General features: G+C 42.3%; 1 protein-coding gene across 1 annotated transcript in view; it reads right to left on the bottom strand.

Moving 5' to 3' along the window:
• Positions 1 to 22,324: 22,324 nt before the first annotated feature.
• The window catches only part of opn4a (opsin 4a (melanopsin)), a gene marked incomplete at both ends in the record, with an annotated part of 80,943 nt that continues 75,351 nt past the window's right edge, over positions 22,325 to 27,916 (bottom strand). The window contains 2 exons of the mRNA XM_084153268.1: positions 22,325 to 22,573; positions 27,347 to 27,415. Coding sequence (XP_084009394.1) covers positions 22,325 to 22,573; positions 27,347 to 27,415 — 318 coding nt within the window. The remainder of the gene's footprint in view (positions 22,574 to 27,346; positions 27,416 to 27,916) is intronic.

Below are 27,916 nucleotides of genomic sequence, written 5' to 3'. Positions count from 1 at the left end.
ACGTACATATAAATATATATATATATATATATATAGGCAGCAAAAAAGAAACGTCCTCTCACGGTCAACTGCATTTTTTTGTAAATATTTGTATCAAAGTAAGATTCAACACAGACATGTGACTAATATAAATGGAATAATGTGTCCCTGAACAATCGGGGGGGGGGGGGGTCAAAATCAAAAGTAATAGTCAGTATCTGGTGTGGCCACCAACTGCATTAAGTACTGCAGTGCATCTCCTCCTAATGGACTGCACCAGATTTGCCAGTTCTTGCTGTGAGATGTTACCCCACTCTTCCACCAAGTCACCTGCAAGTTCCCATACATTTCTGGGGGGAATGGCCCTAACCCTCACCCTTCGATCCAACAGGTCCCAGACGTGCTCAATGGGATTGAGATCCGGCCTCGTCGCTGGCCATGGCAGAACACTGACATTCCGGTCTTGCAGGAAATCATGCACAGAACAAGCAGTATGGCTGGTGGCATTGTCATGCTGGAGGGTCATGTCAGGATGAGCCTGCAAGAAGGGTACCACATGAGGGAGGAGGATGTCTTCCCTGTAACGCACAGTGTTGAGATTGCATGCAATAATGACAAGCTCAGTCCGATGATGCTGTTACACACCGCCCCAGACCATGACGGACCCTCCACTTCCAAATCGATCCCGCTCCAGAGTACAGGCCTCGGTGTAACGCTCATTCATTCGACGATAAACGCGAATCCGACCATCACCCCTGGTGAGACAAAATCGCGACTCGTCAGTGAAGAGCACTTTTTGCCAGTCCTGTCTGGTCCAGCGACAGTGGGTTTGTAACCATAGTCGACATTGTTGCCGGTGATGTCTGGTGAGGACCTGCCTTACAACAGGCCTACAAGCCCTCAGTCCAGCCTCTCTCAGCCTATTGCGGACAGTCTGAGCACTGATGGAGGGATTGTGCGTTCCTGGTGTAACTCGGGCAGTTGTTGTTGCCATCCTGTACCGGTCTCGCAGGTGTGATGTTCGGATGTACCAATCCTGTGTAGGTGGTTACACGTGGTCTGCCACTGCGAGGACGATCAGCTGTCCGTCCGGTCTACCTGTAGCTCTGTCTTAGGCGTCTCACAGTACGGACATTGCAATTTATTGCCCTGGCCACATCTGCTGTCCTCATGCCTCCTTGCAGCATGCCTACGGCACGTTCACGCAGATGAGCAGGGACCCTGGGCATCTTTCTTTTGGTGTTTTTCCAGAGTGGAAAGGCCTCTTTAGTATCCTAAGTTTTCATAACTGTGACCTTAATTGCCTACCATCTGTAAGCTGTTAGTGTCTTAATGACCGTTCCACAGGTGCATGTTAATTAATTGTTTATGGTTCATTGAACAAGCATGGGAAACAGTGTTTAAACCCTTTACAAGGAAGATCTTTGAAGTAATTTGGATTTTTACGAATTATCTTTGAAAGACAGGGTCCTGAAAAAGGGACGTTTATTTTTTTGATGAGGTGTATATATATATATATATATATATATACAGTGGGGAGAACAAGTATTTGATACACTGCCGATTTTGCAGGTTTTCCTACTTACAAAGCATGTAGAGGTCTGTCATTTTTATCATAGGTACACTTCAACTGTGAGAGACGGAATCTAAAACAAAAATCCATTGTATGATTTTTAAGTAATTAATTTGCATTTTATTGCATGACATAAGTATTTGATACATCAGAAAAGCAGAACTTAATATTTGGTACAGAAACCTTTGTTTGCAATTACAGAGATCATACGTTTCCTGTAGGTCTTGACCAGGTTTGCACACACTGCAGCAGGGATTTTGGCCCACTCCTCCATACAGACCTTCTCCAGATCCTTCAGGTTTCGGGGCTGTCGCTGGGCAATACGGACTTTCAGCTCCCTACAAAGATTTTCTATTGGGTTCAGGTCTGGAGACTGGCTAGGCCACTCCAGGACCTTGAGATGCTTCTTACGGAGCCACTCCTTAGTTGCCCTGGCTGTGTGTTTCGGGTCGTTGTCATGCTGGAAGACCCAGCCACGACCCATCTTCAATGCTCTTACCAAGATCTCGCGATACATGGCCCCATCCATCCTACCCTCAATACGGTGCAGTCGTCCTGTCCCCTTTGCAGAAAAGCATCCCCAAAGAATGATGTTTCCACCTCCATGCTTCACGGTTGGGATGGTGTTCTTGGGGTTGTACTCATCCTTCTTCTTCCTCCAAACACGGCGAGTGGAGTTTAGACCAAAAAGCTCTATTTTTGTCTCATCAGACCACATGACCTTCTCCCATTCCTCCTCTGGATCATCCAGATGGTCATTGGCAAACTTCAGACGGGCCTGGACATGCGCTGGCTTGAGCAGGGGGACCTTGCGTACGCAGCAGGATTTTAATCCATGACGGCGTAGTGTGATACTAATGGTTTTCTTTGAGACTGTGGTCCCAGCTCTCTTCAGGTCATTGACCAGGTCCTGCCGTGTAATTCTGGGCTGATCCCTCACCTTCCTCATGATCATTGATGCCCCACGAGGTGAGATCTTGCATAGAGCCCCAGACCGAGGGTGATTGACCGTCATCTTGAACTTCTTCAATTTTCTAATAATTGCGCCAACAGTTGTTGCCTTCTCACCAAGCTGCTTGCCTATTGTCCTGTAGCCCATCCCAGCCTTGTGCAGGTCTACAATTTTATCCCTGATGTCCTTACACAGCTCTCTGGTCTTGGCCATTGTGGAGAGGTTGGAGTCTGTTTGATTGAGTGTGTGGACAGGTGTCTTTTATACAGGTAATGAGTTCAAACAGGTGCAGTTAATACAGGTAATGAGTGGAGAACAGGAGGGCTTCTTAAAGAAAAACTAACAGGTCGGTGAGAGACGGAATTCTTACTGGTTGGTAGGTGATCAAATACTTATGTCATGCAATAAAATGCAAATTAATTACTTAAAAATCATACAATGTGTTTTTCTGGATTTTTGTTTTAGATTCCGTCTCTCACAGTTGACGTGTACCTATGATAAAAATTACAGACCTCTACATGCTTTGTAAGTAGGAAAACCTGCAAAATTGGCAGTGTATCAAATAATTGTTCTCCCCACTGTATGTGTCAAGGTGCTGATGTGGATGCGGTGGTGAAGTCAAGCGCAGGACACAGAGGAATAAGTCAAGACGACTTTACTAATCACCTCTATAGGTACACACAAATAAACGACCTCGAAACAAATACGCGAGTGCGTAAAATCACACGAAATGCCAAGGTACCGAACCTATACATACATGACAGGCGGACAATAACACACAAAATACAAACATAACATAGGGGAACTTATAGGTGACATAATCAATACAGAATACGAAACAGGTGCACTAACTAGACATGACAAAACAAACATCGAAAACATCAAACGGTAGTAGCTAGTACTCCGGGGACGACGAACGCCGAAGCCTGCCCGAGCAAGGAGGAGGAGCAGCCTCGGCGGCATCCGTGACATATATATAGAAAATGATGTCATGGGTTTAGAAGCTTCTGATAGGCTAATTGACATCATGAGTCAATTGGAGGTGTACCTGTGGATGCATTTCAAGGCCTACCTTCAAACTCAGTGCCTCTTTGCTTGACATCATGGGAAAATCAAAATAAATCAGCCAAGACCTCAGAAAATAAATGGTAGACCTCCCCAAGTCTGGTTCATCCTTGGGAGCAATTTCCAAACGCCTGAAGGTGCCATGCTCATCTGTACAAACAATAGTACGCAAGTATTAACACAATGGGACCACGCAGCCATCATACCGCTCAGGAAGGAGACACATTCTGTCTGCTAGAGATGAACGTACTTTGGTGCGAAAAGTGCAAATCAATCCCAGAACAACAGCAAAGGACCTTGTGAAGATGCTGGAGGAAACCGGTACAAAAGTATCTATATCCACAGTAAAACGAGTCCTATATCGACATAACCTGAAAGGCCGCTCAGCAAGGAAGAAGCCACTGCTCCAAAACCGCCAGACTACGTTCTGCAACTACACATGGGGACACTAATTGAGTGTATGTAAACTTCTGTCCCACTGGGAATGTGAAGGAAGAAATAAAAGCTGAAATAAATCATTCTCTCTACTATCATTCTGACATTTCACATTCTTAAAATAAAGTGGTTATCCTAACTGACCTAAGACAGGGAATTTTTACTAGGATTAAAATGTCAGGAATTGTGAAAAACTGAGTTTAAATGTATTTGGCTAAGGTGTATGTAAACTTCCGACTTCAACTGTATATACACAACTGTTCAAAAGTTTGGGGTCACTTAGAAATGTCCTTGTTTTCTCCATTAAAATAACATCAAATTGATCAGAAATACAGTGCAGACATTGTTAATGTTGTAAATGGCTATTGTAACTGGAAACGGCTGATTTTTTATGGAATATCTACATAGGCGTACAGAGGCCCATTATCAGCAACCATCAGTCCTGTGTTCCAATGGCACGTTGTGTTTGCTAAGCCAAGTTTAGCATTTTAAAAGGCTAATTGATCATTAGAAAACCCTTCTGCAATTATGTTAGCACAGCTGAAAACTGTTGTGCTGATTAAAGAAGCAATAAAACTGGCCTTCTTGAGACTAGTTGAGTATCTGGAGCATCCGCAATTGTGGGTTCGATTACAGGCTCAAAATGGCCAGAAACATCTAACTTTCTTCTGAAACGCGTTAGTCTATTCATGTTCTGAGAAATGAAGGCTATTCCATGCGAGAAATTGCCAAGAAACTGAAGATCTCGTACAACGCTGTGTACTACTCCCTTCACAGAACAGCGCAAACTGGCTCTAACCAGAATAGAAGGAGGAGTGGGAGGCCCCGGTGCACAACTGAGCAAGAGGACAAATACATTAGTGTCTAGTTTGAGAAACAGACGTCTCACAGGTCCTCAACTGGCAGCTTCATTCAATAGTACCCGCAAAACACCAGTCTCAAAGTCAACAGTGAAGAGGCGACTCTGGGATGCTGACCTTCTAGGCAGAGTTGCAAAGAAAAGGCCATATCTCAGACTGGCCAAGAAAAATAAAATATTAAGATGGGCAAAAGAACACAGACACTGGACAGAGGAAGATTGGAAAAAAGTTATGGACAGACGAATCGAAGTTTGAGGTGTTCGGATCACAAAGAAGAACATTTGTGAGACCAAATGAAAATATGCTGGAGGAGTGCTTGATGCCATCTGTCAAGCATGGTGGAGGCAATGTGATGGTCTGGGGGTGCTTTGGTGGTGGTAAAGTGGGAGATTTGTACAGGGTAAAAGGGATCTTGAAGAAGGAAGGCCATCACTCCATTTTGCAACGCCATGCCATACCCTGTGGACGTCGCTTGATTGGAGCCAATTTCCTCCTACAACAGGACAATGCCCCAAAGCACAGCGCCAAACTATGCAAGAACTATTTAGGGTAGAAGCAGTCAGCTGGTATTCTGTCTATAATGGAGTGGCCAGCACAGTCACCGGATTTCAACCCTATTGAGCTGTTGTGGGAGCAGCTTGACCGTATGGTACGTTAGAAGAGCTCAATTTCGAATCTCATAGTAAAGTGTCTGAATACTTATGTAAATAAGGTTTCTGTTTTTTATTTTTAATAAATTAGCAAACATTTCTAAAAACCTGTTTTCACTTTGTCATTATGGGGTATTGTGTGTAGATTGCTGAGGACATTTATTTTATTTTATCGATTTTAGAGTAAGGCTGTAAAGTAACAAAATTTTGAAAAAGTCAAGGGGTCTGAATACTTTCCAAAGGCACTGTATCTACCTGCCTACTTGGACTGAAATGCAATAACTACCACCACCACATTGCACAATCTAGGCCCCTCAGAATCATCAGTTATTCCTATAGTCATGTTCCATTTCCGTCTGCAAAGACAAACTTTTTGTCTATAGTTGGAAACATCTTGTAGATTATCAATGAAGAATAACAAAGGTAACTGCCAATAATGTGACAATATAATGCCTATAGAGTAGAAATATTATTGAAGAAAAGTGAGTAAACAACATATCAAAAGGCATATTTACAAAATGTTATAGATGGAAATAACCTACTAATAAGCTCATTCATATATGCTGAAAATCCAGAACATGCAAGGCTATGATAACCTCTAGGATACAAAGGGATTTGAGTTTGAACAAGGACAGGCTTTTTGTTTGCATGAAAAAAATGTTGCAGAGAACTTAAAAATAAATACAATAATAACTTAGACCTATAACCGGTAATACTGTATTTTATTTTTTAATCTATTGGGCAACATATTTTCTAAACATTTTGAATAACCAGGCTATGGGGCTACTCTTCAAAATCAATGGCTAGTGATGTCGAGACTAGAGAGTTGCACACAGGTAAAGGCATCCACATACATCAGTTTGACTAGGCGAAGTGAAAACCTGTGCTCGCATACTCCCTAAAGACCTTTGCTTGAAAAACAAACAAAAAATATGGCAATTTTACGCTTGTTTGTCCCTCTTGAGCCACCATAGCAACAACATAGCCATTACACTTCCTTAAAATAAATCAAGAAATCTGTAATTACATTTTGACGTTTTTGCCAAGGTGGTCTTGGTCGTGCAATTTTATATCTAGCTAAGATGTTTGGTGCAGTATCTCTCAAGTGAAAAAATTACATAAACTAGTAGTGCACTCTCGTTGCATGACACCAAACACTGAATTGAAGAATCCTGTCCATAGTTCCCACCCCTACTGTTAACCAATCACCAACGAAGGCTACCGAACTTCAACTTACCTAGGCTAGGTGAAGTGAAGGTTTGTGCGTCGCATACTCCCTAAAGACCTTTGCTTGAAAATTGAGAAAAAAAGTGGCAATATTACTGTTGTTTGTCCTTCTTGAGCCACCATAGCCAGAAACACCTCCTCAAAGATAAATCAAGAAATCTGTAATTAATTGTCGTTTTTGCCAAGGTCTTAGTCATTCAATTTTAGTATTTCTCAAGTGAACAAAATATTCATTAAAACGAATCTCTTATTGAATGACAACAAATACTTCATTGAAGAATTCCGTCCCTAGTTCCCACTCCTACTCCTACTAGGAGTAGTAACTGGCGAAGGGTCGCGAACAGACGGAAAAAAAGCTTGCCGAACACCAATACATCATAATATGCGTGAACTGTTTAGAGTGAGAAACATGCGACAGGCTTAAATCAACATTGCCCACCTCAAACACAATTCGTCCTACACCGAAATGCCGCATTCAAAAGAACTGGGAACTCGGAAAGCGCTGACTTCAGTCCGTTCAAGACAACTGGGACATCGGGAAAAAACGAGATCCTACTGGGAAAAAACATTTTAAATGGTCATCCAACTAAGAATTCCAAGTCAGAAACTTTATCTTTATAAACGTCCGACTTTCCAACCTAAAGATCACTGACATCATGATTTAACCTCGTTTGTTATCGAGTTCCCAGTTGTCTTGAAAGCACCAATTGTTAGAGGCAACACTAGCGCCATCCCACACCTGATAGTGTCATTATGCAAACAAATTCCCAAATGAGATGCAGCATAACAGGCATAATTGAATGGGATTTTTGATTGAATGGGGTGTTCAGTTCAAGCTTTTACATGCAAAACCGGAGCAAGTGCAGCTTTATAGCTGTTGTGACAAACAAACATGAGGTCCCGACCGTGCAGTGAGCCTGTTGCATCCAATGGCGACCAACAAGGATTATTGTAAAGAACTACAATTGCTTCAATTCCATTCAGTTCAGGACTCACGGTAAGCGCTATAAACAAGCTGACGGCGTTAACGTTACTACCTGCCGTTGTTATTTGCAGTTCTCCTCTCCGTCCCGTCTTGTGTCGCCGCTATGTCACTCGGGACAGCCTTATCTGATCCCCGGGACCCGAGGCTGTTGTTAACGGTGGAATTTCATTAAAGTGGAATTGTTAAAGCGACAGTCGTCCTTTATCTACAGGCCAGCTCAGAGACACATGTTGAAGCACCAAAACAGAAATGAAAAAAGACGCACACTGTTGACATATAAAGAACTCTTACAATTCCACACCTGTCTGCTGACTAGGCCTAACCTGCCAATCATAACAACCCTGCAGATTCGCTGTATGCGTATGGTTTGGAGTCAATGTTGTGCAGGTAGATTCAAAAGCATTTATTCAACTCATTGCAAGAGAGTTGACTGTCAGTTTGATGAATATTATGTCACAAAGATGCTGAAAATTGCATATTCTATTTCATGTGAGTTAATGATTGATTCTTAGCTGCTGTATTGTTCATGGACTTAGAAATACCAGGAGAGCTCATAGGTGCTTTGTAGGTGTCACAGCAGGCCTGGGATCAGTGAGGGATGGATGTGTCCAGGGGACTCATTTCCTTTATGTCATCTCCTCAGCTGCCTCCCAGGCCCTGAGCTCTGAGCACACATACCCTCTGTGTGGGGGGAATCCAAATGGAGAAGGAAAAGGAATGCCATGGTTCTTCAAGGTTGTCAATTCCATAGGTAAGGAAACTCATCATAAATGTATTTTTCCTGCCTCAGAGAGATGTTATGGAGAGTGAGGGTGTACATGCAGTGGTATGCTACATATATAATCACAGTAGTGGTACGACAATGTTACAAGTGCTAGTACAATAATACAATCCCCATCACATGATGCATGTTTACCTGGTGTCTTAGCCTCTGTCCTTGTTAAATGTCATATGAACCTTGTTTTGTGTTTGCATGAACAGCCCCGGAGCACTGTAAAGTTCCCAAATAGACCCTGAAGTTTTTAAAACCCTAAATCAGTGTGATAATGTGATAGTCACAATATTATAAATGCCCTTGGATGAGAAATGGGGATAGATAGCTAACAACAACAGCAGCAATTTACAGGGCAGAAAGATTCATTTCACACACTATATTTATCCATCTTTCTGAGTCCATTGCTATCATTAAACTCTAAATAACAGGCCACATGTGACTTCGGTGTAGCACAGATTTTATTTAATTTTTACCTTTATTTAACTAGGCAAGTCAGTTAAGAACAAAATCGTATTTACAATGACGGCCTACACCGGCCAAACCCGGACGACGCTGGGTCAATTGTGCGCAGCCCTATGCACACCCAATCACGGCCGGTTGTGATACAGCCTGGAATCGAACCAGGGGGTCTGTAGTGACGCCTCAAGCACTGAGATGCAGTGCCTTAGACCGCTGCGCCACTCGGGAGCCCAGATAAATATGTAATTTAGGCAGTCTGGAGGACACACTGTCTGACTTTTCAAAACACCTAAGAATGCTTAAATAGTGTATGAAATAAGAGGTCTCACAGACAGGAAAACAACAATTTGTTTCAGTCGTTTATTTCCTGTCATCAAAGATGTGTAATAGTGTGAGTTGGAGCTATCCTGGAGTAGCTGTCATTTCTTGTTCTTCTAGGCCTATGGGCATAACTACTTATTACTGAGCATGAATGTGGAAGATATTACTTGTATATAAAATAATATCCCATTGCAGCCGGATATACACTACCAGTCAGAAGTCTGGATATACCTACTCATTCAAGGGTTTTTCTTTATTTTTACTATTTCTTACATTGTAGAATAATAGTGAAGACATCAAAACTATGAAATAACACATATGGAATCATGTAGTAAGCAAAAAAAGTGTTAACAAATCAACATACATTTTATATTTGAGATTCTTCAAATAGCCACCCTTTGCCTTGATGATAACTTTGCACATTCTCTCAACCATCTTAATGAGATAGTCACCTGGAATGCATTTCAATTAACAGGTGTGCCTTAAAAGTTAATTTGTGAAATGTATTTCCTTCCGTTTGAGCCAATCAGTTGTGTTGTGACAAGGTAGGGGGGGGGGGGGTATACAGAAGATAGCCCTATTTGGTAAAAATGGCAAGAACAGCTCAAATATGCAAAGAGAAACGACAGCCCATCATTACTTTAAGACATGAAGGTCAGTCAATACGGAACATTTCGAGAACTTTGAACGTTTCTTCAAGTGCAGTCGCAAAAAACATCAAGCGCTATGATGAAACTGGCTCTCATGAGGACCGCCACAGGAATGGAAGACCCAGAGTTACCTCTGCTGCAGAAGATAAGTTCATTAGAGTTACCAGCCTCAGAAATTGCAGCCCAAATAAATGCTTCACAGACTTTAAGTAACAGAAGCATCTCAACATGAAGTGTTTAGAGGGAACTGTGTGAATCAGGCCTTCATTGTCGAATTGCTGCAAAGAAACCACTACTAAAGGACACCAATAATAAGAAGAGACCTGCTTGGGCCAAGAAACACGAGCAATGGACATTAGGTCAGTGGAAATGTATCCTTTGTGAGACACGGTGTGGGTGAACGGGTTATCTCCGCATGTGTATTTCCCACTGTAAAGCATGGAGGAGGAGCTGTTATGGTGTGGGGATGCTTTGCTGGTGACACTGTCTGTGATTTATTTAGAATTCACGGCACAATTAACCAGCATGGCTACCACTGCATTCTGCAGTGATACGCCATCCCATCTGATTTGGGCTTAGTGGGACTATCATTTGTTTTTCAACAGGACAATGACCCAACACACCTCCAGGCTGTGTAAGGGCTATTTTACCAAGAAGGAGAGTGATGGAGTGCTGCATCAGATGACCTGGCCTCCACAATCCCCCGACCTCCACCCAACTGAGATGGTTTGGGATGAGTCGGACCACAGAGTGAAGGAAAAGCAGCCAACAAGTGCTCAGCATATGTGGGAACTTCTTCAAGATTGTTGGAAAAGCATTCCAGGTGAAGCTGGTTGAGAGAATTCCACAAATTAACTTTTAAGAAGGCACACCTGTTAATTGAAATGCATTCCAGTTGACTACCTCATGAAGCTGGTTGAGAGAATGCCAAGGGTGGCTATTTAAAGAATCTCAAATATAAAATATATTTTTTGATTACTTTTTTGATTACTACATGATTCCATGTGTTATTTCATAGTTTTGATGTCTTCACTATTATTCTACAATGTAGAAAATACTAAAAATAAAGAAAAACCCTTGTGTGCAATTATGGGCCATCCCATTCTTACATATAAATGGACAGTTGATTGACAGGTTCAGCCCTTATGCAATCTCTCTTATGTTTCCATCCCATGTTCTGTAATGTGTGACTGATAGTGTGAATCCATTATCAGGGAAATTACTAGGGGTGCAGCAAGCAAGCAATACCAAAGCCCCAATGGACATGAGCAGACATTACATTATTTTTGCATATTCAGTAGAGTTAGATGTGCAGAATAGCATGTTACAGACTCGCCAATGCAGGTCTGATGAAATGAGTGGTTTGTAGAAACCGATCTGTCCAGATAGTCTTAAGACAATATGGATGAGAACTCATGACTGCATGTCTCATGTTTGCATTATGTCTTCATAGTTGGATCAAGCTATGCTTTTGAATGATTTCGGTGAAAACTGCTGTTGGTGAAAGAGCTTCCATTATTTGTCAGGAGACAGTATCTGACATCAACACATTCTTTCTTACTTACATGGTCAATGTTCAATTAGAAACATGAAAAGGTTTAGGATGCCAATGTCAAGTGCAATGGAAACTAATTTTATCATACGCATGTATGGAGCCCATAGGGTCATACATTATTTTCATACACATACAAGTTGAAAAACCCACACATTTATCAGTTCACCCATTTAAGGGTATACAGGCCCACTGCTTTGGTCATCTGAGATTTCCTGTCACTTATCTATGGAGGGAATGCTGTAAATAGAACCTGCAAAACTCTCTTTGAAGCCTACTAAAGTGGCCTACAAGTACAGTGAGGGAAAAAAGTATTTGATCCCCTGCTGATTTTGTACGTTTGCCCACTGACAAAGACATGATCAGTCTATACTTTTAATGGAAGGTTTATTTGAACAGTGAGAGACAGAATAACAACAACAAAATCCAGAAAAACGCATGTCACAAATGTTATAAATTTATTTGCATTTTAATGAGGGAAATAAGTATTTGACCCCTCTGCAAAACATGACTTAGTACTTGGTGGCAAAACCCTTGTTGGCAATCACAGAGGTCAGACGTTTCTTGTAGTTGGCCACCAGGTTTGCACACATCTCAGGAGGGATTTTGTTCCACTCCTCTTTGCAGATCTTCTCCAAGTCATTAAGGTTTCGAGGCTGACATTTGGCAACTCGAACCTTCAGCTCCTTCCACAGATTTTCTATGGGATTAAGGTCTGGAGACTGGCTAGGCCACTCCAGGACCTTAATGTGCTTCTTCTTGAGCCACTCCTTTGTTGCCTTGGCCGTGTGTTTTGGGTCATTGTCATGCTGGAATACCCATCCACGACCCATTTTCAATGCCCTGGCTAAGGGAAGGAGTTCTCACCCAAGATTTGACGGTACATGGCCCCGTCCATCGTCCCTTTGATGCGGTGAAGTTGTCCTGTCCCCTTAGCAGAAAAACACCCCCAAAGCATAATGTTTCCACCTCCATGTTTGACGGTGGGGATGGTGTTCTTGGGGTCTTAGGCAGCATTCCTCCTCCAAACACGTGAGTTGAGTTGATGCCAAAGAGCTCGATTTTGGTCTCATCTGACCACAACACTTTCACCTAGTTCTCCTCTGAATCATTCAGATGTTCATTGGCAAACTTCAGACGGTCCTGTATATGTGCTTTCTTGAGCAGGGTGACCTTGCGGGCGCTGCAGGATTTCAGTCCTTCACGGCGTAGTGTGTTACCAATTGTTTTCTTGGTGACTATGGTCCCAGCTGCCTTGTGATCATTGACAAGATCCGCCCGTGTAGTTCTGGGCTGATTCATCACCGTTCTCATGATCATTGCAACTCCACGAGGTGAAATCTTGCATGGAGCCCCAGGCCGAGGGAGATTGACAGTTCTTTTGTGTTTCTTCCATTTGCGAATAATCGCACCAACTGTTGTCACCTTCTCACCAAGCTGCTTGGCGATGGTCTTCTAGCCCATTCCAGCCTTGTGTAGGTCTACAATCTTGTCCCTGACATCCTTGGAGAGCTCTTTGGTCTTGGCCATGGTGGAGAGTTTGGAATCTGATAGATTGATTGCTTCTGTGGACAGGTGTCTTTTATACAGGTAACAAGCTGAGATTAGGAGCACTCCCTTTAAGAGTGTTCTCCTAATCTCAGCTCGTTACCTGTATAAAAGACACCTGGGAGCCAGAAATCTTTCTGATTGAGAGGGGATCAAATACTTATTTCCCTCATTAAAATGCAAATCAATTTATAACATTTTTGACATGTTGTTATTCTGTCTCTCACTGTTCAAATAAACCTACCATTAAAATTATAGACTGATAAAGTTTTTGTCAGTGGGCAAATGTACAAAATCAGCAGGGGATCAAATACTTTTTTCCCTCACTGTACGTTATGGCTCTAAGTATTGATCTTATAGGTGTTTTGCAGTTCAACCTCCTACCAGAAGAGGTCGGATCAGTTCTGCTAGTGGCCAATGGCCATATACTTTGGGCTCAGAGGGTATCTAATGAGAACAAAGTGGATAACAAAGCATCCATAATTCTTCATTACTAAATTCACTTTCCAACTACTGGGGCCATAAATCTGCTGTTTCATAAGGCCCACCCACCAGCTACTGGCCCTTACCTGGCTCAGGAGATCAGAGGTTTTAAGGGAAGGCCTCTGTCTGTTTGTGTGTGTGTGTGTGTGTGTGTGTGTTAATTTGCCTCTTGTTTGAACAATACTTTTAAAAAAATACTGAAGCATCACAAGGTAGAGGATACATTGAGTAATATATATATATTTATTTACACAAATAAATTAGAACAACACTGATTGGACCTACTATAAGTATCAAATCTACAATAAATCCTTTTTCATATTTCCAAACATATAGTCCTTTTCTGTAAGATAGACGCCTCTCAATAATACAAATACACATTAACAAATTAATTAAACACCTGTATTTAAGTTCAACACCATTATACTACAGAACAACAAAATAGATTACAAGACTGAACAACATCTATTTGGAAAACATTCGGCAATTGAATCCATTTTAGAAACTTTCTCCTCTGAGATACTGAGAGCAGAGGGGGAAATACAGTTATCTTTCATTGTTAGGAATGCTTTTTAATCAACCTTTCAATCCCTGCCCATCTGGAATGACGCTGAACTCTCAAATCTCTCTGCTCACTGGCCATGAGACATTGAGAATCATTGGGAACACTATTTACACGTCACTGTGCGGCTCAATCACATATAATACATCTCACACTTCAGAATGGTGGGTTACACAGGAAGCCCAATTCTGATATTTTTTCCACTGATTGTTCTTTTGACCAATCACATCAGATCTTTTCACATCAGATCTTTTTCAGAGCTGATCCGATTGGTCAAAAGACCAATGAGTGGGGAAAAAAGATCAGAATCGGGCTGCCTGACAACGCAGCCCTTGTCACAATGAAGCATGGGCACAATCCCAAATCGTCCCCGTCGCCCTATGCACTTGTGTAGATCTGAGAGGATTTGACAGGTGTAATCAACCTGGTAATGGCACCACCTTGCCCTCTGATAGGCTAGGTGGAAGTTTCACCAAATCAAATCCTCTCAGATCTCCACAAGTGCATAGGGCTTAGGTTTTAGGGGACGATTTTGGATTGGCCCACAGTTTCCCTTTCCCAAAACAGTATATGGATGACACTGCGCACTGAGTTGCCAGTAAGATATAATAACCAAGTACGATCTGACAAACAGGCAGTCTTCATGATTGAGCGTCAATGCAATTGCTAAGGGGCAATTTATGGTCAATTTACTCTGATGGATCAGTCAACAGGAAGTGTGTTTTCCACTTCCTAGGGACAAGGCTCAGTGGGACACATCCTGTATCTCAATGAGACAGCTTTGTAAAAGTGTAGTTGGCCTACTCATACAGGCAGATAAATTGCAAACACGGGGTGAGGTTATTTTCTGTTCGCATTCTACCCTTCCAAATTAGACAACAAAACAACTTGTTGCACTTTAGTCAATATTTTATGTTTGTGATCTTCGGACCTATTATAGAGTATGATGAAGTCTTTCATACACTATAATATCATTATATAGTCACCTATATTACAGTCATGATCTGTATTGAAACTCACTATAGACCCAATTTAGGGAAGGCTATTTAACAGCTGAGGTACAATCAACAATAATGTTCATTATTTCCACCCATACAAACACAGGGAACATTGAATTCACATTCTACAACACTGCTCATAGTACTGTACAATTCACTTTACAGTTACTTCCAAAAGCTTGAATCACAAAATAAAAGCAGTACAACACAAATATACAGAAGCGAATAAGAACTGTTAAAAAAAAATCCTTAAATATCTAGACTTTTAAAAAAAAAGTGCTTCTGCAGATCATAAGAACACTATTGGATCATTTTTAAGTTTGATTTCACAAGAGTGAAGTTATCATTAACTGTGCCATTAGACAATTCATTGTGGAGCAAAATGCGCTGATACTGATTCTCCCATGAATTACAATCAAAAAGACCCCCATGGGACAGAAAAATAAATACTTATGGTCATCTTAGTGTGGAAATCTTTTCAATATATTACGTATTTGAAATTCAATACGCAGCTTCTTACAAAGCAAATTTTACACTGCTTTATGACAAGCATAATCTTAAAAAACAGGCAACCGTAATAAATAGGAAACCAGACACTCAACAGATGTACTATGAACCTGTACACTTGTGTCTTCTCATTACAAGTGGTATCAATCACTATCTCTCGGACTCTCAACCATTGTGTCCTGCAGTCTGTCAGTCTATTTGGTTCCATCAAAACCCAATAGTACCAGTTAACACTAGTTTGGTGATTGAAGTTAGAGGAACTGATGAGAAACTGACAGAAGCGGTGCGTGGGTAAAATCGCTGGGGAAGCCAAGCTAGTAAAAAAGCCATATTACAACATATGTTGTGATAATTGAGTTGTTTGCGCTATAACCGTTCGTTCATACGCCACCGTGATATATAATAAGGCCGTGACAACAAAAAGACAGTCACACAGAGGTGGAATAAATTCAACTACACAGATGTTTGTTTTATCACAAAACCGGAAAGCAACATCTGTCCGGTGATGTCCACAAAGCAAATATTGCATACAAACAGTTATATCACCTGCAGCATGTTCAAGCAAGTTAATGTTTTTGACAGTTTAGTAAACAACTACTGATTTAGAACCACGGAGTTACCACAAGTCAGCACAAAGACAACAGGAGCACTGCCTCCGCTATTCCAGCACCATTTCAACTTAAACACTTAAACATCATCAAATCAACAAGGCTATGCAGTATATACTTAGTTTAATACACTGAAAAAAAACTTAAAGATACCCCCCCCAAAAAAATGTCCTATCAATGTTGCTAAATATCATGTGGCTGTCCATGGTACTGATTTCTGTGTGTGTGTGTGTGTGTGTGTGTGTGCGTGCACGTGCACGTGCAAGTAAAACAAAAAATGTTGACTCACCCTACTTGAAGACTAGTTGAACGCCAATGCCATCCTCCTCTCTTTCATGTTGGCAAAACGATCTATGGCTCGGTCATACAGTACACTTGTAGTTTTTGTTGTCATAGGCTAGCAAGCATTTTAGCTAAATTACCCTCTTTTCCTTACATGAGCAACAATGAACCAACTAAGTTAGCTAGCTAGGTAACACAGTATTAGGTTACATCTAGGCTATATATTGCTGCACCAGGATAACCCACAGTTAAGCTCAGCTCAACGCTGATTGTCTAATTATTTTATATTTTTTTATGAAGGGAGGCCAAATGCTTGCTAGCATCAATCAATCAGCATCAAGCTAGCATCGGCAACATGTGATACTCTCTTGGTTCAGACAACATCAGGTACAGTGGGGAAAAAAAGTATTTAGTCAGCCACCAATTGTGCAAGTTCTCCCACTTAAAAAGATGAGAGGCCTGTAATTTTCATCATAGGTACACGTCAACTATGACAGACAAAATGAGATTTATTTCCAGAAAATCACATTGTAGGATTTTTAATTATTTTTTTTGCAAATTATGGTGGAAAATAAGTATTTGGTCAATAACAAAAGTTTCTCAATACTTTGTTATATACCCTTTGTTGGCAATGACACAGGTCAAACGTTTTCTGTAAGTCTTCACAAGGTTTTCACACACTGTTGCTGGTATTTTGGCCCATTCCTCCATGCAGATCTCCTCTAGAGCAGTGATGTTTTGGGGCTGTCGCTGGGCAACACAGACTTTCAACTCCCTCCAAAGATTTTCTATGGGGTTGAGATCTGGAGACTGGCTAGGCCACTCCAGGACCTTGAAATGCTTCTTACGAAGCCACTCCTTCGTTGCCCGGGCGGTGTGTTTGGGATCATTGTCATGCTGAAAGACCCAGCCACGTTTCATCTTCAATGCCCTTGCTGATGGAAGGAGGTTTTCACTCAAAATCTCACGATACATGGCCCCATTCATTCTTTCCTTTACACGGATCAGTCGTCCTGGTCCCTTTGCAGAAAAACAGCCCCAAAGCATGATGTTTCCACCCCCATGCTTCATAGTAGGTATGGTGTTCTTTGGATGCAACTCAGCATTCTTTGTCCTCCAAACACGACGAGTTGAGTTTTTACCAAAAAGTTCTATTTTGGTTTCATCTGACCATATGACATTCTCCCAATCCTCTTCTGGATCATCCAAATGCACTCTAGCAAACTTCAGACGGGCCTGGACATGTACTGGCTTAAGCAGGGGGACACGTCTGGCACTGCAGGATTTGAGTCCCTGGCGGCGTAGTGTGTTACTGATGGTAGGCTTTGTTACTTTGGTCCCAGCTCTCTGCAGGTCATTCATAGGTCCCCCATGTGTGGTTCTGGGATTTTTGCTCACCGTTCTTGTGATCATTTTGACCCCACGGGGTGAGATCTTGCGTGGAGCCCCAGATCGAGGGAGATTATCAGTGGTCTTGTATGTCTTCCATTTCCTAATAATTGCTCCCACAGTTGATTTCTTCAAACCAAGCTGCTTACCTATTGCAGATTCAGTCTTCCCAGCCTGGTGCAGGTCTACAATTTTGTTTCTGGTGTCCTTTGACAGCTCTTTGGTCTTGGCCATAGTGGAGTTTGGAGTGTGACTGTTTGAGGTTGTGGACAGGTGTCTTTTATACTGATAACAAGTTCAAACAGGTGCCATTAATACAGGTAACGAGTGGAGGACAGAGGATCCTCTTAAAGAAGAAGTTACAGGTCTGTGAGAGCCAGAAATCTTGCTTGTTTGTAGGTGACCAAATACTTATTTTCCAGCATAATTTGCAAATAAATTCATTAAAAATCCTACAATGTGATTTTCTGGATTTTTTTTCTCTCATTTTGTCTGTCATAGTTGACGTGTACCTATGATGAAAATTACAGGCCTCTCTCATCTTTTTAAGTGGGAGAACTTGCACAATTGGTGGCTGACTAAATACGTTTTTCCCCCACTGTACATGGGCTACACATACTGAGACAGAGGCACGCTATTTCCCTCGCTCTGATGATTTCTCTGGTGAGATTCAGCAACTTGTGAATTGACAGAAAATTATGAAAACACAGAGAGCGATGAAAGATAAATTATTTTATAATTGTAATGTATTTATTGGTCAAATATTTGGGGAAGCCTGGCTTCCTTTGGCATCCATGAATAGACGCCACTGGAAACTGATGCCGGAATTCAAATCTGCCATAGATAATGTTTACTCAGTGTCTTTGTTTACCAACTAAGCTACTGCCCATGGACCAACCACTTCTTATTCTGTAAACTGGATGCATCTAGAATAGCTAAAACCATTCTGGATTTAATCCAGATCCGGGTTAAAATGTAAAGGTAATTTCCAATTGAGCCGACATATGCAGCGTTTGCCGTGAATGCAGTCTCTGCGAATGCGGGAATATTGCCTTTAAATTTAAATCGAGCTATAACACAGATCTTCTGCGATACGGATTGAATCTATACTGCATAAATACAGCAACAGAATATTGTGTTAAAATGCAGGTTCCTACACATTCTAATGGTCAATTACATTTAAGTCTCTCTTTCTCAAGGCCCATGGCTGTGTGACGGAATCTGAGTTGACTACAGCCTGGATCCATAATAAGAACTTCTCCCAGCGAAGATACACTACATGACCAAAAGTATGAGGACACCTGCTCGCCGAATATCTCATTCCAAAATCATGGGCATTAATATGGAGTTGGTCCCCCCCTTTGCTGCTATAACAGCCTTCACTCTTCTGGGACGGCTTTCCACTAGATGTTGGAATATTGCTGCGGGGACTTGCTTCCATTCAGCCACAAGAGCATTAGTGAGGTCGGGCACTGATGTTGGGCGATTAGGCCTGGCTTGCAGTCGGCGTTCCAATTCATCCCAAAGGTGTTTGATGGGGTTGAGGTCAGTGATCTGTGCAGGCCAATCAAGTTCCACACCAATCTTGTCAAACCATTTCTGTATTGACCTCTCTTTGTGCACGGGGGCATTGTCATGCTGAAACAGGAAAGGGCCTTCCCCAAACTGTTGCCACAAAATTGGAACCACAGAATTGTCTAGAATATCATTGTATGCTGTAGCGTTAAGATTTCCCTTCACTGGAACTAAGGGGCCTAGCCCGAACCATGAAAAACAGCCCCAGACCATTATTCCTCCTCCACCAAACTTTACAGTTGGCCCTAGGCATTGGGGCAGGAAGTGTTTTCCTGGCATCCGCCGAACCCAGATTTGTCCGTCGGACTGCCAGATGGTCAAGCGTAATTCATCACTCCAGAGAACGCGTTTCCACTGCTCCAGAGTCCTATGGTGGCGAGCTTTACACCACTCCAGCCGACGCTTGGCATTATGCATGGTAAACCTAGGCTTGTGTGCGACGTTGCTTCCAGAGGCAGTTTGGAACTCGGTAGTGAGTGTTGCAACCGAGGACAGATGATTTGTATGCACTATGCGTTTCAGCACTCTGCGATCCCGTTCTGTGAGCTTGTGTGGCCTACCACTTCGCGGCTGAGTCGTTGTTGCTTCTAGATGTTTCCACTTCACAATAACAGCAGTTACAGTTGACCGGGGCAGCTCTTGGGCAGACATTTGACGAACTGACTTGTTGGACAGGTGGCCACGTTGAATGTCCTATGACGGTGCCACGTTGAATGTCACTGAGCTCTTCAGTAAGGCCATTCTACTGCTAATGTTTGTCTATGGAGATTGCATGGCTGTGTGCTCGATTTTATAAACCTGTCAGCAACGGGTGTGGCTGAAATATCCGAATCCACTAATTTGAAGGGGTGTCCAAATACTTTTGTATATATACAGTGAGGGGAAAAAAGTATTTGATCCCCTGCTGATTTTGTACGTTTGCCCACTGACAAAGAAATGATCAGTCTATCATTTTAATGGTAGGTTTATTTGAACAGTGAGAGACAGAATAACAACAAGAAAATCCAGAAAAACGCATGTAAAAAATGTTATAAATTGATTTGCATTTTAATGAGGGAAATAAGTATTTGACCCCCTCTCAATCAGAAAGATTTCTGGCTCCCAGGTGTCTTTTATACAGGTAACGAGCTGAGATTAGGAGCACACGCTTAAAGGGAGTGCTCCTAATCTCAGCTTGTTACCTGTATAAAAGACACCTGCCACAGAAGCAATCAATCAATCAGATTCCAAACTCTCCACCATGGCCAAGACCAAAGAGCACTCCAAGGATGTCAGGGATAAGATTGTAGACCTACACAAGGCTGGAATGGGCTACAAGACCATCGCCAAGCAGCTTGGTGAGAAGGTGATACGTTTGTGCGATTATTTGCAAATGGAAGAAACACAAAATAACTGTCAGTCTCCCTCGGCCTGGGGCTCCATGCAAGATCTCACCTCTTGGAGTTGCAATGGTCATGAGAACGGTGAGGAATCAGCCCAGAACTACACGGGAGGATCTTGTCAATGATCTCAAGGCAGCTGGGACCATAGTCACCAAGAAAACAATTGGTAACACACTACGCCGTGAAGGACTGAATTCCTGCAGTGCCCGCAAGGTCCCCCTGCTCAAGAAAGCACATATACAGGGCCGTCTGAAGTTTGCCAATGAACATCTGAATGATTCAGAGGAGAACTGGGTGAAAGTGTTGTGGTCAGATGAGACCAAATTCGAGCTCTTTGGCATCAACTCAACTCGCTGTGTTTGGAGGAGGAGGAATGCTGCCTATGACCCCAAGAACACCAACCCACCGTCAAACATGGAGGTGGAAACATTATGCTTTGGGGGTGTTTTTCTGCTAAGGGGACAGGACAACTTCACCGCATCAAAGGGACGATGGACGGGGCCATGTACCGTCAAATCTTGGGTGAGAACCTCCTTCCCTCAGCCAGGGCATTGAAAATGGGTCGTGGATGGGTATTCCAGCATGACAATGACCCAAAACACACGGCCAAGGCAACAAAGGAGTGGCTCAAGAAGAAGCACATTAAGATCCTGGAGTGGCCTAGCCAGTCTCAAGACCTTAATCCCATAGAAAATCTGTGGAGGGAGCTGAAGGTTCGAGTTGCCAAACGTCAGCCTCAAAACCTTAATGACTTGGAGAAGATCTGCAAAGAGGAGTGGGACAAAATCCCTCCTGAGATGTGTGCAAACCTGGTGGCCAACTACAAGAAACATCTGACCTCTGTGATTGCCAACAAGGGTTTTGCCACCAAGTACTAAGTCATGTTTTGCAGAGGGGTCAAATACTTATTTCCCTCATTAAAATGCAAATCAATTGATAACATTTTTGACATGCGTTTTTCTGGATTTTGTTGTTGTTATTCTGTCTCTCACTGTTCAAATAAACCTACCATTAAAATTATAGACTGATCATGTCTTTGTCAGTGGGCAAACGTACAAAATCAGCAGGGGATCAAATATGTTTTTCCCTCACTGTAGTGTAGATCCCTCAGATAGCCATCTCCAGCTCAGCCTGTTTGTCACAACTGCATTACTACACACAACAGTTCTGTTGTGTGTAGGGGACCTGGGCTAGGGGAAATGTTTGAAAGGGGTTTAAAACGGTTGGGCTGCTGTGTCACTTTAGGAACTACCTTACGATTGTAGCTCACTCAGATGACCTGGTGAAAGCTTAGCAGACAACACAACCTATCCCATGTGCTTACAGTAGTACAGTCTGCTAGCACATTGACAAAGCAACAAAACAAAAACGTCTTAATAAAGAACATACAGCAAGAGTATTCACATGGGGGTTAACTTGACTTTTAGATAAGTTGCATGTTGAGTACAGACCCTGGCATTTACTATAAATCATAATGTACTGAACATAAAAACAGGGGTGGTTGTGATCAGATGAGTGGTGTAGAGCCATCACTGTTAGGGGAGTTAGAGGGAAGTGTTAACCCCTGCTGGACACTCTCCAGTGGCCCCTTAGTTACAGACCCTACATCTGCATTGCCATTGGCTGGCCTGGTACTGGAACCATGGGAACTGGCCCTAAGGACAGGTAAGAAGGGGCTGGTCTCGGAGGTGATGACGATGCTGGTGATCCGGCCAATCATTCCTCTAGTTATGGTGTCTTCTGACGAATCACCTGCCTATCGAAGTCAAACAGAAGGTGAGATGAGAAACAGCGAACATAAAATGCTAAATTATTGATTTTCTCACCCAATTATCTAGCTATGCAACATTGCAATTTAAGACAAAGATTGGATTTTTGGTTTTACATTATTTTCCCTAAAAGACAGTCTTGTATACTTCAAAGCCTATCTAGACCAGGGATGGTCAACTTTAATGGGGTTGGGGGCAACAAACAATGGGGGGGCCGCGGTGGCTCGTGGGTCTGCATACCCACATCCATACCCACACGTAGTCAGAACCGGCCCTAGCCTTTTGGGGGCCCTAAGCTAAATTCTGTTTGGATTTATTAACAACAAAAAGGTAAGATGTGTTTTTAATTCTGGTGCCGCTCTGCACACACAAACTTGTTAGTTAGCTAGCTAGCTAACGTAAGCTCTGGTCCAACACTAAGCCAACTCTCGGAAGTTCAAAGACATTCAAAGTTCCTCCGTAGGTACGATTCTGTGGGCCTAATTTAGATAATGCATGTCATCACAAAATGCCCAGCGCTTCAAGCCAAGTCTCCTCCTCCACCCTCTCTCGCTTTCTCCCCACCCGCAAAACTTCAGCCACATCTCGCGCCCTACACTTGTCTGTCCATCACGCATAAACAATGATAACTTGCCCGCTCCATAGCAAGCTGTTCTAGCTGCACTGATTGGTGAAGTAATTAAATGTCGAGCTTAATGTAAAAACATAAAGTGATTTCAGAGGTTTAAAAACTTTTTTGGGGTTCGAACCGGTTCAGAACTTTTTATTTTGCTAGTCAGAACAGTGGAACGGACCCAACAAAATAATGGTTCTGTTCAGAACGAAACGATCAGAAAATAATTTTGGTTCCAACACCTCGCCGGCCGTTAGACTAATTTACCAATCTAATCTTTTAGCTGACATGGGCTAATTGAGAACGCATTCACATCAGTCAACACTAAAGAGACTATAGAGCGAATTTGGCCCACGGGTGATTTAATATATATATTTTTTTATTTTATTTTATTGTTGGACATAAAAGACAGTAAAAACACCAGCAACTCAGCTCCAAATGATTTTCATTTCGGAAATATATATATACAGCTCTGGAAAAAATTAAGAGACCACTGCAAAAATTTACGTTTCTCTGGTTTACTATTTATAGGTACAGTGGGGAAAACAAGTAGTTGATACACTGCCGATTTTTTGCAGGTTTTCCTACTTACAAAGCATGTAGAGGTCTGTAATTTTAATCATAGGTACACTTCAACTGTGAGAGACGGAATCTAAAACAAAAATCCAGAAAATCACATTGTATGACTTTTAAGTAATTAATTTGCATTTTATTGCATGACATAAGTATTTGATCACCTACCAACCAGTAAGAATTCCGGCTCTCACAGACCTGTTAGTTTTTCTTTAAGAAGCCCTCCTGTTCTCCACTCATTACCTATATTAACTGCACCTGTTTGAACTCGTTACCTGTATAAAAGACACCTGTCCACACACTCAATCAAACAGACTCCAACCTCTCCACAATGGCCAAGACCAGAGAGCTGTGTAAGGACATCAGGGATAAAATTGTAGACCTGCACAAGAATGGGATGGCCTACAGGACAATAGGCAAGCAGCTTGGTGAGAAGGCAACAACTGTTGGCGCAATTATTAGAACATGGAAGAAGTTCAAGATGATGGTCAATCACCCTCGGTCTGGGGCTCCATGCAAGATCTCACCTCGTGGGGCATCAATGATCATGAGGAAGGTGAGGGATCAGCCCAGAACTACACGGCAGGACCTGGTCAATGACCTGAAGAGAGCTGGGACCACAGTCTCAAAGAAAACCATTAGTAACACACTACGCCGTCATGGATTAAAATCCTGCAGCGCACGCAAGGTCCCCTTGCTCAAGTCAGCGCATGTCCAGGCCCGTCTGCAGTTTGCCAATGACCATCTGGACGATCCAGAGGAGGAATGGGAGAAGGTCATGTGGTCTGATGAGACAAAAATATAGCTTTTTGGTCTAAACTCCACTCGCCGTGTTTGGAGGAAGAAGAAGGATGAGTACAACCCCAAGAACACCATCCCAACCGTGAAGCATGGAGGTGGAAACATCATTCTTTGGGGATGCTTTTCTACAAAGGGGACAGGACGACTGCACCGTATTGAGGGGAGGATGGATGGGGCCATGTATCGCGAGATCTTGGCCAACAACCTCCTTCCCTCAGTAAGAGCATTGAAGATGGGTCGTGGCTGGGTCTTCCAGCATGACAACGACCCGAAACACACAGCCAGGGCAACTAAGGAGTGGCTCCGTAAGAAGCATCTCAAGGTCCTGGAGTGGCCTAGCCAGTCTCCAGACCTGAACCCAATAGAAAATATTTGTAGGGAGCTGAAAGTCCGTATTGCCCAGCGACAGCCCCGAAACCTGAAGGATCTGGAGAAGGTCTGTATGGAGGAGTGGGCCAAAATCCCTGCTGCAGTGTGTGCAAACCTGGTCAAGACCTACAGGAAACGTATGATCTCTGTAATTGCAAACAAAGGTTTCTATACCAAATATTAAGTTCTGCTTTTCTGATGTATCAAATACTTATGTCATGCAATAAAATGCAAATGAATTACTTAAAAATCATACAATGTGATTTTCTGGATTTTTGTTTTAGATTCTGTCTCTCACAGTTGAAGTGTATCTATGATAAGAATTACAGACCTCTACATGCTTTTTAAGTAGGAAAACCTGCAAAATCGGCAGTGTATCAAATACTTGTTCTCCCCACTGTATGTGTTTGGGTGAAATTAACATTTTTGTTTTATTCTATAAACTACTGACAACATTTATCCCAAATTCCAAATAAAAATATTGTCATTTAGAGCATTTATTTGCAGAAAATGAAAACTGGTCAAAATAACAAAAAAGATGCAGTGTTGTTAGACCTCGAATAATGCAAATAAAATAAGTTCATGTTCATTTTTAAACAACATAATACTAATGTTTTAACTTAGGAAGAGTTCAGAAATCAATATTTGGTGGAATAACCCTGATTTTCAATCACAGCTTTCATGCGTCTTGGAATGCTCTCCACCAGTCTTTCACATTGATGTTGGGTGACTTTATGCCACTCCTGGCGCAAAAATTCAAGCAGCTCGGCTTTGTTTGATGGCTTGTGACCATCCATCTTCCTCTTGATCACATTCCAGAAATTTTCAATGGGGTTCAGGTCTGGAGATTGGGCTGGCCATAACAGGGTCTTGATCTGGTGGTCCTCCATCCACACCTTGATTGACCTGGCTGTGTGGCATGGCGCATTGTCCTGCTGGAAAAACCAATCCTCAGAGTTGGGGAACAATGTCAGAGCAAAAGGAAGCAAGTTTTCTTCCAGGACAACCTTGTACGTGGCTTGATTCATGCGTCCTTCACAAAGAGAAATCTGCCCGATTCCAGCCTTGCTGAAGGACCCCCAGATCATCACCGATCCTCCACCAAATTTCACAGTGGGTGCGAGACACTGTGGCTTGTAGGCCTCTCCAGGTCTCCGTCTAACCATTAGACGACCAGGTGTTGGGCAAAGCTGAACATTGGACTCATCAGAGAAGATGACCTTACTCCAGTCCTCTACGGTCCAATCCTTATGGTCTTTTGCAAACCTCAGCCTGGCTCTTTGCTTCTCATTGATGAAGGGCTTTTTTCTAGCTTTGCACGACTTCAGCCCTGCCCCTAGGAGCCTGTTTCGAGCCGCCCTCGCCGTGCACTTCACCTCAGCTGCCGTTTGCCATTCTTTTTGTAGGTCACTTGATGTCATCCTACAGTTGTTGAGTAATATTTGAATAAGTTGGCGGTCATCTCGGTCAGTAGAGAGTCGTTTTCGCCCTCTGCCGGTCTGTAGCTTTGTTGTCCCCAATGTCTGCTGCTTGACCTTGTTCTTATGAACCGCCGTCTTTGAAATCTTAAGGATGGAAGAAACCTGACGCTCACTGTATCCCTCTGCCAGTAAAGCCAGAATTGAAACCTTCTTTTCCTCACTCAAAACTTTCCTTTTCAACTCTTTTGGCATGGTCAATAGTTATTTTTTGATTAATACTACTTTTGAGGTACTATTAGCACTGTTTTTGCCATCCAGCTGGTCCTATTGCAAGAGGATAGTGATGACCACAGCAGTGGTTTTTATACTTTCCCTCGTTAAATAAGATTTGGTTCAGGTGATCACCTAATCAGTACCTAATTCAGTAGAATGAGGTGTGCCTGTGTTGGAATTCAACAGACACTGGAATGGAATGGCTGTCATACATGTAGAGATGCTGATTTAAGAAACATTTGCAGTGGTCTCTTAATTTTATCCAGACCTGTGTGTGTGTGTGTGTGTGTGTGTATGTGTATATATATATATGTGATTGTATACAATTGTAAGCAAGGTTTTAAATTATTATGTTTTAGTAAAATGTTATATCTGTTTGGGCTTCTTGCAGTCAATTTGCAATCTTCAAATTATTTGTAATTATGTTCCGGCCCCCTGACCATCCGCTCAAGAAAATCTGCCCGCGGCTGAATCTAGTTGATGATCCCTGCTATAGAGTGTTCTCCATATGGGAGACTGGGAGCCATATTACGTATTTATGGGCTCAAGAGGGTAGAAAAGAGGGAAAACATGTGTTATATTTCAGACTGAGCAAAGGTTAAATAGGGCACCAGTGCTGCTTTGATTTTTATTGGAAGTAGGTAACGGCAAGCCACACTAGTCGATACAGCAACAAGCGGAATTAACTGACACTCATTATGGGTACTTACAGCTGGAAGGAAACCGTGGTCACTGTGGCCCACGCCTGTCATGGAGATGTTGTCCACATCATAAGAGCTCTGGAAGATACAAAATACATGATGTAGAGGTTGGTTCCTGCTATTATAATAAGTGACGAACTGTGAGTCACTTCAATGTGACACTCAATTAAATTCCAGTCACATTTGTTGGGTCACGTAAGTAAAGACGTTCTAATAATTGTAGGGATTCCTTATATTAAGAGGCAACACATAACAATTAAGCCTTCATTAATGATTTGATCTTGAATGGGCGGATATTGATAACAATCAGGCTTGAAAAGTCAGTGTTACAGTCCATTGTGAGGCTACACAACCCTTGCACAGTCTTCACATTTTGCTGCTTTAAAATATAATCTAAATTAAATTGATTCAATTTGATTTTTTCCCTACGGATCTACACAACCTACTCCACATTTTCAAAGTGAAAGAAAATTATAGAACATTTCCTAATTAATACAAAATGAAGATGTCTTCACACCCCAGAGTTAATACTTGGTGGAAGCATTTTTGGCAGCCATTACAGCTGTGAATCATTTTGAA

Source organism: Coregonus lavaretus, assembly GCF_964263955.1.
Source record: "Coregonus lavaretus genome assembly, chromosome: 36".
NCBI classification, from domain to species: Eukaryota; Metazoa; Chordata; class Actinopteri; order Salmoniformes; family Salmonidae; genus Coregonus; species Coregonus lavaretus.
The sequence above is the reverse complement of the archived record's forward strand: the minus strand, read 5'-3'. Positions and strand labels throughout refer to the sequence as shown.